Source organism: Xyrauchen texanus, chromosome 21 (assembly GCF_025860055.1).
Source record: "Xyrauchen texanus isolate HMW12.3.18 chromosome 21, RBS_HiC_50CHRs, whole genome shotgun sequence".
Lineage (NCBI taxonomy): Eukaryota > Metazoa > Chordata > Actinopteri > Cypriniformes > Catostomidae > Xyrauchen > Xyrauchen texanus.
Genome location: NC_068296.1, coordinates 31,207,337 through 31,222,542, shown reverse-complemented (window position 1 = coordinate 31,222,542; position 15,206 = coordinate 31,207,337). Strand labels below are relative to the sequence as shown.

General features: G+C 40.0%; 1 protein-coding gene across 2 annotated transcripts in view; it reads left to right on the top strand.

Moving 5' to 3' along the window:
* Positions 1-1,160: 1,160 nt before the first annotated feature.
* The window catches only part of LOC127661415 (fibrous sheath CABYR-binding protein-like), a 35,085-nt gene continuing 21,039 nt past the window's right edge, over positions 1,161-15,206 (top strand). Inside the window, exons 1-12 of one of the 2 annotated variants that reach the window (XM_052152109.1) lie at positions 1,161-1,227; positions 4,529-4,622; positions 4,743-4,776; positions 4,892-4,937; positions 5,070-5,148; positions 5,570-5,595; positions 5,764-5,778; positions 6,262-6,361; positions 11,862-11,886; positions 12,000-12,084; positions 14,350-14,486; positions 14,614-14,716. In XM_052152109.1, the coding sequence (XP_052008069.1) occupies positions 4,530-4,622; positions 4,743-4,776; positions 4,892-4,937; positions 5,070-5,148; positions 5,570-5,595; positions 5,764-5,778; positions 6,262-6,361; positions 11,862-11,886; positions 12,000-12,084; positions 14,350-14,486; positions 14,614-14,716 (743 nt within the window). In that variant the 5' untranslated portion in view covers positions 1,161-1,227; position 4,529. The remainder of the gene's footprint in view (positions 1,228-4,528; positions 4,623-4,742; positions 4,777-4,891; positions 4,938-5,069; positions 5,149-5,569; positions 5,596-5,763; positions 5,779-6,261; positions 6,362-11,861; positions 11,887-11,999; positions 12,085-14,349; positions 14,487-14,613; positions 14,717-15,206) is intronic. The other variant, XM_052152110.1, reaches the window with a different exon arrangement.

Here is a 15,206-nt window from a genome sequence, read left to right as displayed (position 1 = left end):
TATCTTGGACAAAAGCATCTGCCAAATTCATATTTGTTGAGTATTATTTAAAATGTGTTAGTGACTTACTAATAAAAGTTTTTATAAAGTGTTGCCAATATACTTTTTTAGTTTTCAGTTTTCTAAAATCATGATACAGATGGATAATCAGATCCACAGTTTCCAGACGTTATTAGAAGTTGCCTCTGCTCGAAGGTGTGATGTGGTGTCTGTAAAAAGTGGGTGACATATGGGAAGGAGGGCTGCAGAAGACTCGAGAGGGCTGTGAGGAGAGGTGAACGTGACTCATCTCAAGCTTTGATAATTTTAAACATGAGCACAGAGATGCCATCTTATCACACTGATGAACAAGTGCCAGATGGCAAACTGGGAGGTGATTGCAACAAATTGATATGGTCACCCTGTCTGAAGGGCAGCGGCAAACACACTTGGATTGTTCACAATATCAGATATATTCATAACACCTGTTTCTGTAATGTTTAGGGGCCCCTGAAACACCAGATAGCATATTTTATTAAATGTTATGCCATTTGTATTTCTTTCCTGTTACAATAAGCCAACAAGATCATTCAGGAAATCGACATGTTACTTCCGGAAGTTCTTGCTCTCTGAAATCAACCCCATCCTGCTGAATAACTGACAAGCGACAACCTCCTTCAGACATATTTGCATCAATTCAAGTGTGATTACATTTCCCACTAGTGCATTGCCTGAGCAGAAATTGCTAGTAAATGATTCTTGGTGGCTGGTAAGTTGAGCCATTTCAAGTCATCTAGGGTAACTTATGTAATTATAAATGCATACATAAACAAAAACTTTAGATCTCGCCATTGCATCTAAAATGTCTAGTTAGCTTTATTAAAAGCTGTGTAACGAATTTGAGGTGACAATGCTAATATGTGGGCTCAGATATCAATTCTGTCTGTATTTTTTTATATTTTGCATGCTCTACTACTTGGTTGCTTTAAGCAAGGGATTCTAAATCTACTCTCTGTTTGTCCTGCGCCTGTCTCTGTGGCCCCGTACAGGCCAGGCTCCAAGAAGAATTTTGTGAAGCTAAAGAGGTCCGAGTCCAGGCCCTCTCTCTCTCTCTCTCCATCCCTCCTAGAGAGAGTGTAATCCTGTTAGCTGTGCTTCCTCATGGATAATCCCTCCACTTCCCCACCTGCCTGTCCTTGAGCCCTGCAGCCTTTCTCTGGAATGACCGTCTTCTGCTGAACGCTACAGGTAAATCTGAAAAAATAAAATAAAATAAATAGTAACATAGAGTCTTCCAACATTTAACAAGCAAGAAAAAGCATAACTTTGATAAACTGATTTTAATGTTCATTTGATTGACATACATTTGCTTTTTCTAAAATCAGTTTTTGTTTACTTGTTTTAAGAAAATAGCATTTAGAATTCTGTTTGTTTTATTGTCTGAGTTGAAGTTGGTCACAGCTCATGTCCTCCCCTGATCTCAAATGTCAACCGGTTTGAACCTCCTGACAGCTGTTGTGACTAGCAGTGAATCAACAGTCTGTGAATGTGCTGTGGGAATCAGTGTTATAACATATAGTATCCAATAAGCTCCCAAGATATTTTACACTTTGAAAACTGTTCTTCATTGTGTATTTCACTCTTAATTGTGTATCATGTAGAAATGTAAGGCTTTTGTTGTGAACATGTGTTTGAGTGCTATGTTTCTGTTGGTTTTATCTGGGCTGGTATTCAAATTTTCACCAAAACAGATGATGATCAACAGACCAAACAGGGTTTGTGGCGGGTTGCATAGAAAAAACTTTTTTTTTTAAACTGACCTGCAATAGAGACTTTAGAGTGAAAGAAATACAAAAAAATAATTATAGTAAAGGTTCTCCCAAAAATTAAAATTTGTTCATCATTATTTTTCCCTCATGGTTTTCCAGACTTTCTATGACTTGCTTTTGTGGAACACAAAAGAAAATGTTAGGCTGAATGTTAGGGACTGACAACCTCATGGAAAACATTGTATGGAAAACAATGCAATGAAAGTGAATGGTGACTGATGTAGCATCATGCTATACACCTTCATTTGTGTTCTACAGAAGAATGATCGTCTAACAGGTCAAACGATGACAGAAGTTTTATTTTTGGATAAGCTATCCCTTAAACAGAGTTGGCTGGAATGCCTTTGGCATGCCGTTTTTTATTAAATTTTACATAAATTTTAAAGGTTTACTTTCTTTTGGTTAGCACTGGTTTTGCTCCAATGGGATCGTGGATGTTTGTGTGGGCTTCTGTCCTTGTTAAATACTGACAAATGCCTCTGACCCTAATCTCTACTGGCTTAAACACCTGCACAAATAGACCTGGCCAGCAGTACCTGTCTTTTCACAGTGTTCAAATTTACAACTAAGAGGAGAGAGATTGGGAGCTCTTGATTGTTCTGTGTTGATCTCATTGATTGGCTCCGTTAAATAATTTTAGCCATACTTTATTAAAATCTACTAATTAATTTAAATAAGAATAGTAATAGTTCATGGTTCACTCTTTGCTAGGATCAAAACAACATGCCTCTGATTGCTAACTTTAACCACGACATCAGTTCACACCACATCCTTTGGTCAGGTGCAAGGCAGATTTTGACGTGTATGGTCATGGTGCACGCTGAAGAACAAAAATAGTTTTTTTTTTTTATGTATTCTCTATGTTTTGAACAAACACACATCAATCACTTAGAAAAAAACAGTGTTGTTTCACCTGAGCTGTGTTTGGGGGAGTGGCCATATGTAGGCCTGGGCACTGTTTGGGATTTAGGTAGGTGGGGTGTAACTAGTTGTTGTTGGTAATTATTTAGGGTTGTCATTCTGTTTACAGTTATGTTTAGTGTACCCATGCATTTTTGTTTTAAATTATGGTATTTTATTTGAAGTCAGAAATGGCTATCAATAATTGAAAGCAATGATCTTTGAAAAGGCAAAGGTCTCTGTCCAATTTTTGCTGTATTTGTGTTCTGTTTAGAGATTTACTCTGGTTAACTGTTTTAACTTAAAAGAGTAAATTCCAGTATAAATCTCATGTGCAGATTTTAGATAAATAGAATGAACATGATTAGATCTTGTTGAATTTACATACTCTACTTAATATAGCATTTGTAACTGAAATATAATAAGTAGGTTCAACTCATAACGATTGCTGGGAAGTAACAGATTACATGTAATCTTGATTACGTAAACAGCTTATAAAATCAAATACTTTTTATAATACTAATAATCAAATTACAGTTAAATTTATGGATTTCTTGATTGCATATTAATCAGACAAAGGCAGTAAATTGTTCATAATTTATTGATTCTTCTTTTAAAATATTTTAAATATTTAATTCGAAATCAGTCAACAGCTGATATTCGTTCGATAAGTCTGAGTGTTTTCAAATAGACATGGTGAAATTGCAAACAAAAACCTGATACGACCCACCAGCCATAAATCCACTGAGGATGGAGCTGTAATGAACACATACTGTAAATGGCGAACCGATTGCATTAGTGCGGTAAAGATAGTTTTAGTTTTGTGAATCGCATTTGTACTCAGGTTAAAAAATGTACATGCTTTTTTAAATAACTTCTGAGACTGATTTCTGTGACATTGACTCACAAATATAACTGGTCTGATCTGTTACCACACATGGATGGCGTTTGTAATGTCAAAATTGCCGAAGAAAATTTTAAGAGCCTTTGCATTTAAGCAACATTATTTCAAAATGGCTTAGATTATCTAACTCAAATGCATGTGACATCCAATAAAAAAGAATTAGGTTAGAAGTAATCCAGACGCAATCAAAAACCAATCAGATTAGACATTAAAAATTTAATCGAAGAGATGTTTACGGACAACAATTTTAGTAATGTAATTTGTAATCAGTAACAGATTACAGTTCAGAAGTACCCAACACTGCTCATAATACATACCTCAAATGTAGATAAATACATTTTGTGCAGCCACTTACCTTGTAAAAATAAAAGCAATTTTTTTCAGTGATTGTTGTGTTTAATTTAAATTCACCACTCAGTGAGCAGGACGTTCTGCAGAATTGGAGACCTGTCATAAATCTACTGAGCAAAAAAACATCAACTGTGCTGTACTGTACTATATCTATATTCCTGACATATTATTTTATTAAATATTTAGACTGATTGGATTATGCTTTCTGCCACTAATAAGATTGTAGCAGCATACTCAGCTCCATTTAATAGAATTTGCTGTGTTTAAATCCATTCTGCACATTCTCGCAGATATTTCACTCAAAATCAGCACAGGAAACAATAAAACAGTTTTTAGATTCCATCTGGGCCTACTGAGAATTGTTTTTTTTTTTTACTTAAAATAAAGCAAATAATTCAGAAAATCTATTAAGTAATTAAAAGTAGCTGAAGTATTAAAATAAAAGGAACAACATTTCAATTTTTGACTGGAAACAGATAGGAATATTACAGCCATGCATTTGTGAATGTGCATGAAAGCTTTGTTTGTAAATGTAATGTTTGCTTTCTTAATGTGTTTCTGACAGCATGATGAGCTGGGTGGTAAAAGTTGTTCCCCAGCCCCCAGCGCCTACTGGGAAACTGGTAGAGGAGGACAACACCAATGCTTCCATGGCAACGGTGAGTGTGTGCTTGTGTATGTGTGCAGTTGATTATGCATAAACTGTAAGTATATGTATATTAAGAAATAGGTCAATGGAGGCATAAAAAGGCTTTAATTTTCCTCGTACGTCTTTTTAGGACACTGTAGCGAAAAAGGAGGAAGTTAAACAAGGTAACAGCCCACTCCATCAACTACACTGTGATCAATGACCAACATTGGACCACCTCATCACAGAAAACTACACAACTGAGAATGTTGCTTATTCATTTTTCATTGCTGTTTTCAGAACCCAACCCTGCCAAGCCAAAAGAGGAGGTCTCAGAGGAAAACAGGTAATGTGTGTGTGTGCGTGCATGCGGGTGTGCATGTTTGCGTTCGTGTGTGTGTGTGTTTGAGAGTACATATGTGTGTTCAGCCAGTCCTGCCAGATCTAATTACCTCTCTTTCCCTCTCTCTCTCTTTAGCTCTAAGACTGGGGTTTTGAGTTGGCTTTCTAATGGGTTCAACAGTGCTCTCCCTCAGCCAGTGAACACCTCTAAACTGGTGAACACAGAAGCTACAATACACTGAATAAATACCAAATAAACAGAATGAATAAAACTAAACAATCAATAGCACCGGCATTTTAGTCCATAGCATGAGTATCTAAGACATTGTAGCAATCTGTAAAGTTATGTACATCATAGGTAATTGATTCTAGACCCTATTTATATCCAACTACTGAATGACACAATTGACCTATCAGAATCAAGTATTCTAGTGAGCCTTGTAATAGGTATTAATCCCTGTAAAATCACAGATTAAATGCAACCAAATGTGCCCCCTGCATTATAGCCTTTACATCCACTTACAAACATTTTGTTTTTATTGGTTTATTGAAAAATATGTTGAATTAATATGGTGTGTATTTATTATTGTTGAATCCTGTTTTGTTTTTGTTTTTTGTTTATAATGGACTGAACAGCAAGAGGAAAATGCAGTGAGCAACAGGTATCGTTTACATCATTTGAATTTGGGGGGTATTTTATGTGAATTGTCTGGAATGCTTGTGTGTTTTTGCATTTATATCTGTGTATGAGCCGTAAGTAAAGTATTTGCTGTTAAAATAATATATTGATGAGTATTACGCATTTCCAACTGCTGTATCATGGATGGCAGTAAAACATTGGAAGAGTGAGTAGGTTAAACAGGCTATAGCTCATGCAAAATAATGGATACCTCTGCTTCACACCTGCATGAACAGTTCTTAGTATGCCACATGCACAAGAGTGACTTTATTGCACACATATTAAAAGCTTTAGGGCATTAAAGGTCCTAAATTGCATAATGCATCTCAACCAGCATAAAGTTTAGAATTCTAATATCTGCACTAGCTGCCACAGAACATAAAAATGTAAAATGAATAATTAAATGTGAAATATAGACTGGCATTGATGTGTTAAGTTAAGATCTGTCTTAAAGAGAATAACTGGAGCGCAATCATAGTTCTACAGCCGCTGGGTAAACCCGTTTACATTTTACACTCTCCTGCTGCCACCTAGTGTTTACTTAGAGCTAAGCAGCTTTTACTTGTATGAAATCATACCTGACTTGTAACCAATGCCAGAAAGCCAAAGCTGCGGATAGACTATCCTGTATCTGTTCCTCTTCCATCAGGACTGGAATGATAGGCTTGATTGTGCAGGAACTGGTAAAAGTGGTACCACAGCCAGATGAGAAATGCAAGGGTCACACAGAGCCAGAGGAGGTCACTGAGGTATAGACACATACAGCACATCTTTAACACTAATCTCAACAAGCCAAAAATTCATTATGGAGCATGATTGCTTATTTGGTTATTATTTTAATTGGTTTTTACTATTTATAATATACTATCCCAACAGTTACAATGACTAGATTTGCTTTAAGCATATTAATTTAGTTAAGCATATTTCAGGAATAGACACTTTTGTAGTGACCAGCTAATATCTACATTAATTTCAATGCTTGTTTTGGCTGGTGCATGCAGGTTAGTGCTGGTTGAGCTGGTGAACTAGCACAGCCAAGATGTTCACCAGCAAAGCTTGTTGAACTGGCCAACCAATGATTTTCAATGTCTTTCTGTGTCATTGCAGTTAGAGGAGGTAATCTCCCCTAGGACTTCTTACTCTAGAGTAATGGAGTGTCCTACCACTTGTGCAAGCCCTTTTGACCTTTTGAATCAAGTGCAGGATAAGAACTATAGATATCTACAATTCAATTTCTACTGGTTAAAGTGCTAATTCCTGATATCAGCAATGGAATTACTACAACTAGTTACTAGTGAAAAGTTTTTCACTCACTCTCTCTCTCTCTCTCTCTCTCTCTCTCTCTCTCTCTCTCACTCTCTATGTCTCTGCTCGCCCTTTCCCTCTCCCCACGACTCCACTCGTCTCTCTCCCAGGTCACCAGGAGGCAGGGTGGACCACCGGCTGACAGAATGACCGGAAGGGCAGAGTCTCCCCTCTAGAGTTGGGAGGGGGGAGTAAGTCAGTCCGGTGGCACCCTGGTCTGAATCAGTCGGGGGAGGAGTGTGATGAGGTGGAGGGCATGGATGGGCCGTGAGGGTGCACGGCTGACGCTGAATCAGATGATTAGCGGGAGAGTGAGATAAAGGCGGGCCAGAGATGCCAGTTAGTGAGAGAGACACACATGACCACTCTGTATGTATGTGTTATTGTTTATGTTTGTTTTATGTTGAGTTTTACATTAATCTTTATGTTGGCTGTTCAGCCAAGGTCTCAAGAGTAAGCACATTGACACTGAATGTCTTTTTAAAGACGCATCTTTATCAAGTTGCCCTTCCGTATTTGTGTCATTCCTGGTTGCGGTGTCACGTGTCTGGGCAGAGATCACACCGAGGCAGCATTTGTGGATGGTTCATGTTCTCACTGCATGGTAACGTTGCGATCGAAGCTTTCCTTATTCCAAGGGAAAGCCACTGCAGCCAAGAAAAACTACCCTACCCATGGGAATAGGGCCGGCGCGGCTGTCGCTGGAGGCTATTTTGGGAATTTAGGCATGGTTTGCAGGACCCCGTCCAGCCTTCGCCTGCCCCATCCGGTCGAATGAGACTGGCTGCCACGCCAGTCTGATGTGCAGTCAGCTGGAGGAGCATCGAGGCTGTGGCGCGGTGCTGAGGACTCGACTGGGCTAGCGCCTTCGGGTCTGCTGGCCCAGTCTGAGGCAGATGCCGAGCTGTCCGTAATGCTTGCCTGGGCTGCTGCGAGTGTGGGGCTCCCCTCAGCCCTCGCGGCTAGACGATTGGTTCCTGGGTTTGGGGTGCCGCTCACAGCCAACCCCGGGTGGGCCGGATGGAGAATCTTTTGTTTCCTTTTCTTTGTTTGCCACACCCCCAACGGGCTGCGGTATCCACATTGTCACAAAAAACAGTATCCTCACTCCCTGGCTCAATAACCGGTGCCCACAACCGCCGTTCTCATGGTGATCAGACACCTAGCACTGGCAGTCGGGCCCCCATGAACATGGACCTCCCGCTTCTCGTGCCCAAATGCACCACACTCGCACCTCAAGCCGGCAATTGGTGATGAGTCTATAGGTCACCTCTACAGAACCTCCTCCTCAGTCGCCTACCCGCCCCAGGCCGGGTAAGCGGAGCAAGGTAAGTGCTTCAAGCCTCTCCTCAGCACAACCACCTCGGGACGAAGCAACGCTCCACGATGTGACGTCGCCTGCTCCCCCCACCATGAGGCCTCACCTCCAGGTACATGGAGGTGAGGACGCGTAGCTTGATTGCATGGCTTACACTTTCCAACATGTCTCAGTGGCTGGCCAGGACCATCCGACTCGGCTACGCAATTCAGTTCGCCAGGTGCCCGCCCCATTTAAGCAGCGTTCGCTTCACAAAGGGCAAAAACACCTCCACCCTGCATGCGGAGATTGCAACCCTTCTGTGCAAGGACGCGATAGAGCCTGTCCCTCCAGCCGAGATGGAGAAGGGGTTCTACAGCCCCTACTTCATAGAACCCAAAAAAGGCAATGGGTTGCGGCCAATCTTGGGCCTGCGAGGGTGAATCGGTCCTTACACAGACTCCCGTTGAAGATGCTGATGCATAAACGTATTCTGACATGCACATAAACGTATCCTGAAGGACGCATACTTTCACATCTCAATATTATCCTGTCACAGACCCTTTCGAACAGCCAGGCGTATCAGTACAAGATCCCTCCCTTTGGTCTGTCCCTGTCCCCTCGCGACTTCACTTAAGTCGCAGAGGCAGCTCTTACCCCGTTAAGGGAAGTGGGCATTCTCATTCTCAACTACCTCGACAACTGGCTAATCCTAGCACACTCTCAACAGTTGCTCTGTGCACACAGGGACCTGGTGCTCAGGCACCTCAGCCATTTAGGGCTTCAGGTCAACTGGGAAAAGAGCAAGCTATCCCTGGTTCAGAGCATCTCTTTTCTCGGCCTGGAGTTAGACTCGGTATCAATGACAGCGCGCCTCACAAGTGAGTGCGCACAGTCGGTGCTGAAGATTCAGACCGGCAAAGCGGTTCCAATGAAACAATTTCAGAGGCTCCTGGGGGACATGGCATCCTCAGCGATGGTCACCCCGCCTGGGTTGATACATATGAGACCACTTCATCACTGGCTTCAGACTCAAATCCCGAGATGTGCATGCCGCCACAGCACATACCGTGTGACCCTCACCCCTTCCTGCCATCACTTATTCAGCCCTTGGACAGACCTCTGTTTTCTACTGGCAGGAGTCCCCCTACAGCAGGTGTTCAGACGCGTCATAATTACTACAGACACCTCCCAGTCGGGCTGGGGTGCCGTGTGTAATGGGAATGCAGCAGCTGGCTCCTGGATTGGGCCGTTGCTGGGCTGGCACATCCACTGCCTAGAGTTGCTGGCTGTATTTCTTGCCCTGTGCAGATTCCTGCCACTGATCCATGGCAAGCACGTGTTGATCTGCTCAGACAACACAGCGACAGTAGCGTATATAAATCGCCATGGCAGCGTTCACTCTCATTGCATGTTGCAACTCGCCCGCCATCTCCTCCTTTGGAGTCAACAGCAGCTGAGATGGCTGCGCGCCACTCATGTCCCGGGCAACCTTAGTGCCACAGCGGACGTGCTGCAGGTATTGCTCAGCGGAGAGTGGAGACCCCAACCTCAGGTGGTCCAGCTGATTTGGGGTTGGTTCAGCAGAACACAGGTAGATCTGTTTGCCTCCGGAGAATCCACCCACTGTCCAATCTGGTACTCTCTGATGGAAGTCCCACTCGGCACAGGCGCGATGGTACACAGCTTTCCCCAGGGGTTGCGCATGCACGCATTTCAGTGTTACTCTCGAACTGTCATAACCTCTGTTCCCTGATGGAGGGAACGAGATGTTGTGTCCCTCTTGCCACAACCACTGAAATGGCCGAGACCTTACGCTTGGCTCCTCAGCTCAAAACCTGTCTGAAAAAATGCACTCTGCCTTCCTTTTATACACGTATGTCTGAGGGAGCGGCATGCAAATTCTGTTCGGCAATTCTCATTGGCCTTTTCTCAAAGATAAGAGGTAACCGAGGCTCTCAAGAGTCCCCTAGTATCGTCTCGTTCCCTCCATCAGGAACGGAGGTTATGACAGTAACCTAGACAATATTTTTGGAGCTTACATTGTGTGGACCTTAACATTGTTGCATTGTTGAATAATTTTTTTTTATTAACTATTCCTATAAAGATATCTTAAAAGGCTTTCTTACTAAATACAATCACGTTACAAATATCTGAAATTAACATTGCCATTTGTGGAAAAACTAATTATAGATATTAAATATTTCATTTTTACAAGTAGTTTAACTGTTGATATCAGGAATGGACATTTGTATGGCAAGCCGATTTAGCATTTAATGCATCCATTGTTACTTGTAATTTTGTACTTGTAATATTTCAATAAGAGAGCATTACAATATATTTTTTATTAGTAAGAATTATAATTAGAGAGTTCTCTAATGACATTTTTACTAGTAAGAATACAATCGCAGAGCTCTACAGTTGAATTACAGAGCTCGGTAATTAAAATTCTTACTAGTAAAAACTCAGTTGTAGAGCTCTGTTATTACATTTTTACTAGTAAACATTAATTCATAGAGCTCTGGAATAAAAAATGAATGGGAGTCAATGGAAACATATGACAAGTAAATTCAATTGTAGAGCTCTAATTGAAATTCTTACTTAAAAAATGCAATTATGGCAAGTAATGGTGGAAACAATAAAAAGATAATTTGGCTTCCATAAATTTGCACAAGTAACAATAATTATTTATATCAAAATGTATAATTCTTACTAGGCGTGCAGCAATCATTTGTATATCTAGAATTAACGTTTTTACTAGTGCAAATGTAATTACTAATGCCAAGAATTAGCCCTTTTACTAGAACTTTTATCTATTATTCTTATCCTTCATGTGATTAAATGTCTTGCAATACTTACACAGTATTTCAGGTTAACAGGCACCTGTCTCAAAGGTGTATTTAAGTGTTTTAGCTACACTTGTACATGTTTAATTGCATTTCTATTTAGCCTGCAGTTGTTCCAGAGGTTAAAGTGGATACACCTATAAGTACAGTGTTTTTGAGCACACTATGTCAGGATTATGCTATGTATATGCTGCTCTCCCATCCGCTGTCTTTGAAGTCAATATTAAGTAAGGTGTTGCACAGTCACTTGCATTCCAATCAGGAAAGTTACTTGGTCTACACACATCTGTGAATCCAGTCAGAATGGATCATTGGAACCAAGGCCACCAACCCACCTACCTTTTCCTTGACTTGATCCTTGCATGCGTCTCTGACTGAGTCTGCACATATTGATTAGCCAATGAGAATATATGTGTATGAGAGAAACCAATAAGAGCATATGGAATATGAATAACTCTCTATAGTTACAGTACATTATAGTATTCCTCACAGAAAGGCCATGTTGTTACTATAAGTTAAAGTTGTAAACACAAGCTGATTGCTGTGAACAAGCTTGTCTGGACTGCTTGTCTTGGTTCCTACCAAATTTCTTACTTCTTGTCATTTGAAGAGCACTATTCCTTCTAAAACTGCATTGGGATAATGCATATTGTAAAAAGCCCTATACATATTTAATTAAAATGAAATTGCACAGCAGGAAAACTAATGTACAAGCCAGTAAAACCCCCAGCTTAACATGATTTTCACATCAATATAAAAAAATCATAGTAATGTGTGTGTGTGTTTTCCTTCTTTTTACAGGTGCATGAGATCAAAGACCTTCATGGTAAGTCCAGTCACTAGATAACCACTTCATACTGTACATTTTACCATGGATATTTTTCAAAGGATTGCACTGAGAGTAATGAGAGAGGAAACATGTAATGACTCTTTTACCAGATGCTGAGCCACTCCCTCACATTCCTGTGGTGGAAATTGTGTCTGATGAGGAGCCAGATGCTGCCAACACGCTCTTCTCGCCAAGGTGTATGTTCATTAGCTAAGTAGGGGTACACCAGCCACTCATAAGGTCTTAAAGCAGGTGCACACTGTACGATTTATAATAGTCCTTTATGATTGTTGCTTGTCAGACTGTACAATATGAACGTATTGATATCGCCATGGCACTCTGTGCGATGTTATGTCAGACTGCACGATATACATCATAGCTGACTGTGGTCCCAATCGTCCTGATCAGTGAACGTGACTCAAGTTACGGGAGTGTTGCGGAATAGAAGCGAAATAGAAACGGGAGGTAGCCTACAGTAATAATGAACTACCACAAGCAAATATTAATAAAAATACTTGTGGCCCAAAATTACAAACTTCACCATTCACATTGGAGAAAACAAAAAGGTGGGTTATAGTACGTCTTTCTCTTTTAGATTAGTAACCTATCGGCCACACAAATTATCGAGAATTCATAAAGGCTGATAATATATCATGCTTGCAAATACCCTATGGATGATGCACAAATATGACATAGATTTCTGTAATTGTATCCAACTGTATTTGGTGATTTGGATTCAAACATCCCATAAATACTTACCAGTATACATTGTTAAATTTTCTATTTTATTTATTTATAAATAAAATTGGAGTGGTGTGAATCTTAACTAAAGAAGTTTACAGACATTTAAAGTAAATTTATTAAAAGTAAAATAGTAATTAAAATAACGTTTTAAAGAAAATGCATGATAAATGTAAAGAAAATGTTTTGAAAATGCAATAATTTATTTATTTTCATTTTGTATCTCCGTATTTATTTAATTCAGAAAATAATGCTTTCATATTGCTGATGTGTTACACTTTTCTCAAAGTATTTTCTGCTTATTTATTTATTAAAACTTTTAAATTCAAATGAAAAGAATAAAAAACATTGAAAGTGCTTGAGTAGAGTGATAACTAGGCACAAATGTTGCTACAGTGGGACAAACACGGAGCAGGTTTCTTTGCATATGATATAGGGTGCGAGAGAGGAGCGGAATATCTCATCTGGCCTTCATAATAGCAGCCACGCTATAAGCTACAATGCTAAATATCAGACACTGCCCAAATTTTGTTGGTGACTGAAGATCATTGCAAAGGCTATTAATCGGCCTTCTGTGAACATGTCACACTGAAAGTTGTAAGATTGCAGATTTGCCCTGTGACGAGAGAAATCCTTTAGGATCCCCAAAATTTGTCTCAGACCGCAGAATCGTGACCAAAATCATACAGTGTGCACCTGCCTTTACTTATAGCTGAAGTTTGTAATTTCTTTGCCACTAGCACCACCAAAGGAATTGCAAAAATAGATGTTCTTTTCGAACAGGTTTCCAAATACTCCCCTGTCATTGGTTGAGTCAATAGCCGCATATGTACTATCCACAAAGAAATTAGTTCGTTAGCATTACACCATTTGTCCTGTGGCCTAGGCACACCTAGCTAGCATACACTCAGTGCACATGGCTCTTCAGAGCAGCAGCAGTACACAAGTCTTGGCGATAGATCTACTTGGGTGGGGGTTTGTGTTTTGTGTTTATGTGTTTTTGTGCTGTTATGGGATAGATTACGTCTATTTGTGCAGCAGCATGTAACAAATCTTCAATGCAGCATGTCTTGTATTTTGTCTCATTGTTCAGCAGGAGCAGCATGTCCACATGCTAACTCAGTATGTATGTGTTTTTCCAGTAGTAGCAAGTCTCTGTACTTGCTCTGCAGCAGCATAGCAGATACGCCAAGACCAATAGCCCACATTAACCACATTAACATGCTAAATCTTTCAGTGAGTTAGCATGACTGAATGAATATTCACTTTTTATATATATATATATTGTTGTTGAAATCTGGCATGCATGGGTTAGTAAAATGACACAGTGAAATTATGCTTTACATGGAGCCAATGTTAGTGCATTGCACACTTGACAAATTGAAGAAAATGTCCCATTTCGAGACCAGTTAACAATTTTATTTATAACTATTTACATAATGTTCTTTCATCATCTTAAATATTGAAACGATTCAAGTCTATCACACAACACAGTTCATTATTGTAATCCAATTGGTCCTCCATTGTATTCCAACAATTACTCCATTACTCCTAGCAGGCGGCTTCCATTAACATTTAGTTTATATAAATATACAAATATTTAGTAGTGTGTAAGAAATTTTGCATGGCTGGTGCATCCAGCTCAGCCTCTCCTTTCATCCTCCACTTCTTCTCTCTCTGGTCTCATTGTTTTGATCTATGTGTCCCTTTCCCTTTCAGTGTAATAGAATGGATCATGCATGGTTTTGAGAAGATAATCCCTCAGTCTCCTATCCACCTTCATCCTCCCTCCGATTCTGAAACCCCAGCACAGAGGGCTGTGTCTGCTCCAGTGACACCCTGCAAACAACAGCCAGGTAGAATTCACCAGTTAATAGTCATCAAGAGTATAGTCATGATGCTCAGTTGGGCTTCCTTAGTGAATGCGTGTTCTGCATGTGTATTTTCTCTGTATAACACCAACACGTACACTCACACCTGCAGCCGCACCGGCACCCAAGGCTGCACCTACACCCAAAACTGCAACAGCTCCTGCAGCTCCAGCTCCAGAGCCACACAAAGCTGTTGAGGATTCAAAAGGCTCAAGGTATGCATTGCTTCTTCATTTTTTCAGTACATTTTTATTGCATTCCTTATTATGAGAACTAACAGATGTTTGTTAATATTACAGCAAAGACAAGCAGGTCAATTAAGTAGTGCTTTCGTTACCACACTATGGCTTTAATGAGTTTATACCCCAGTTATAATTATTTGATGCATTTATTTCTATAGCACATTTAAAAACAACATACAGTGACCAAAGTGATGTACATAAATGTATAATAAATATACAAGAGAAAAAAGAAACAAACATATGTATTCAAAACAACTACAACAGAAACGAATTCACAATATATCCTATGCAAGGGAGAAAAAAATTATTTTAAGCTTAGCATTTTAAATACATTAATAGTGGAAGGTTTTCTAAAATGGATTGGCAGAGAATTCCAGAGTCAAAGAGCTGTGACGAGTGGGCCAAGTCACCCACAATTACTGTAGCTTCTAACAGGAAACATGAGCTTTATGGTGCCTTACAG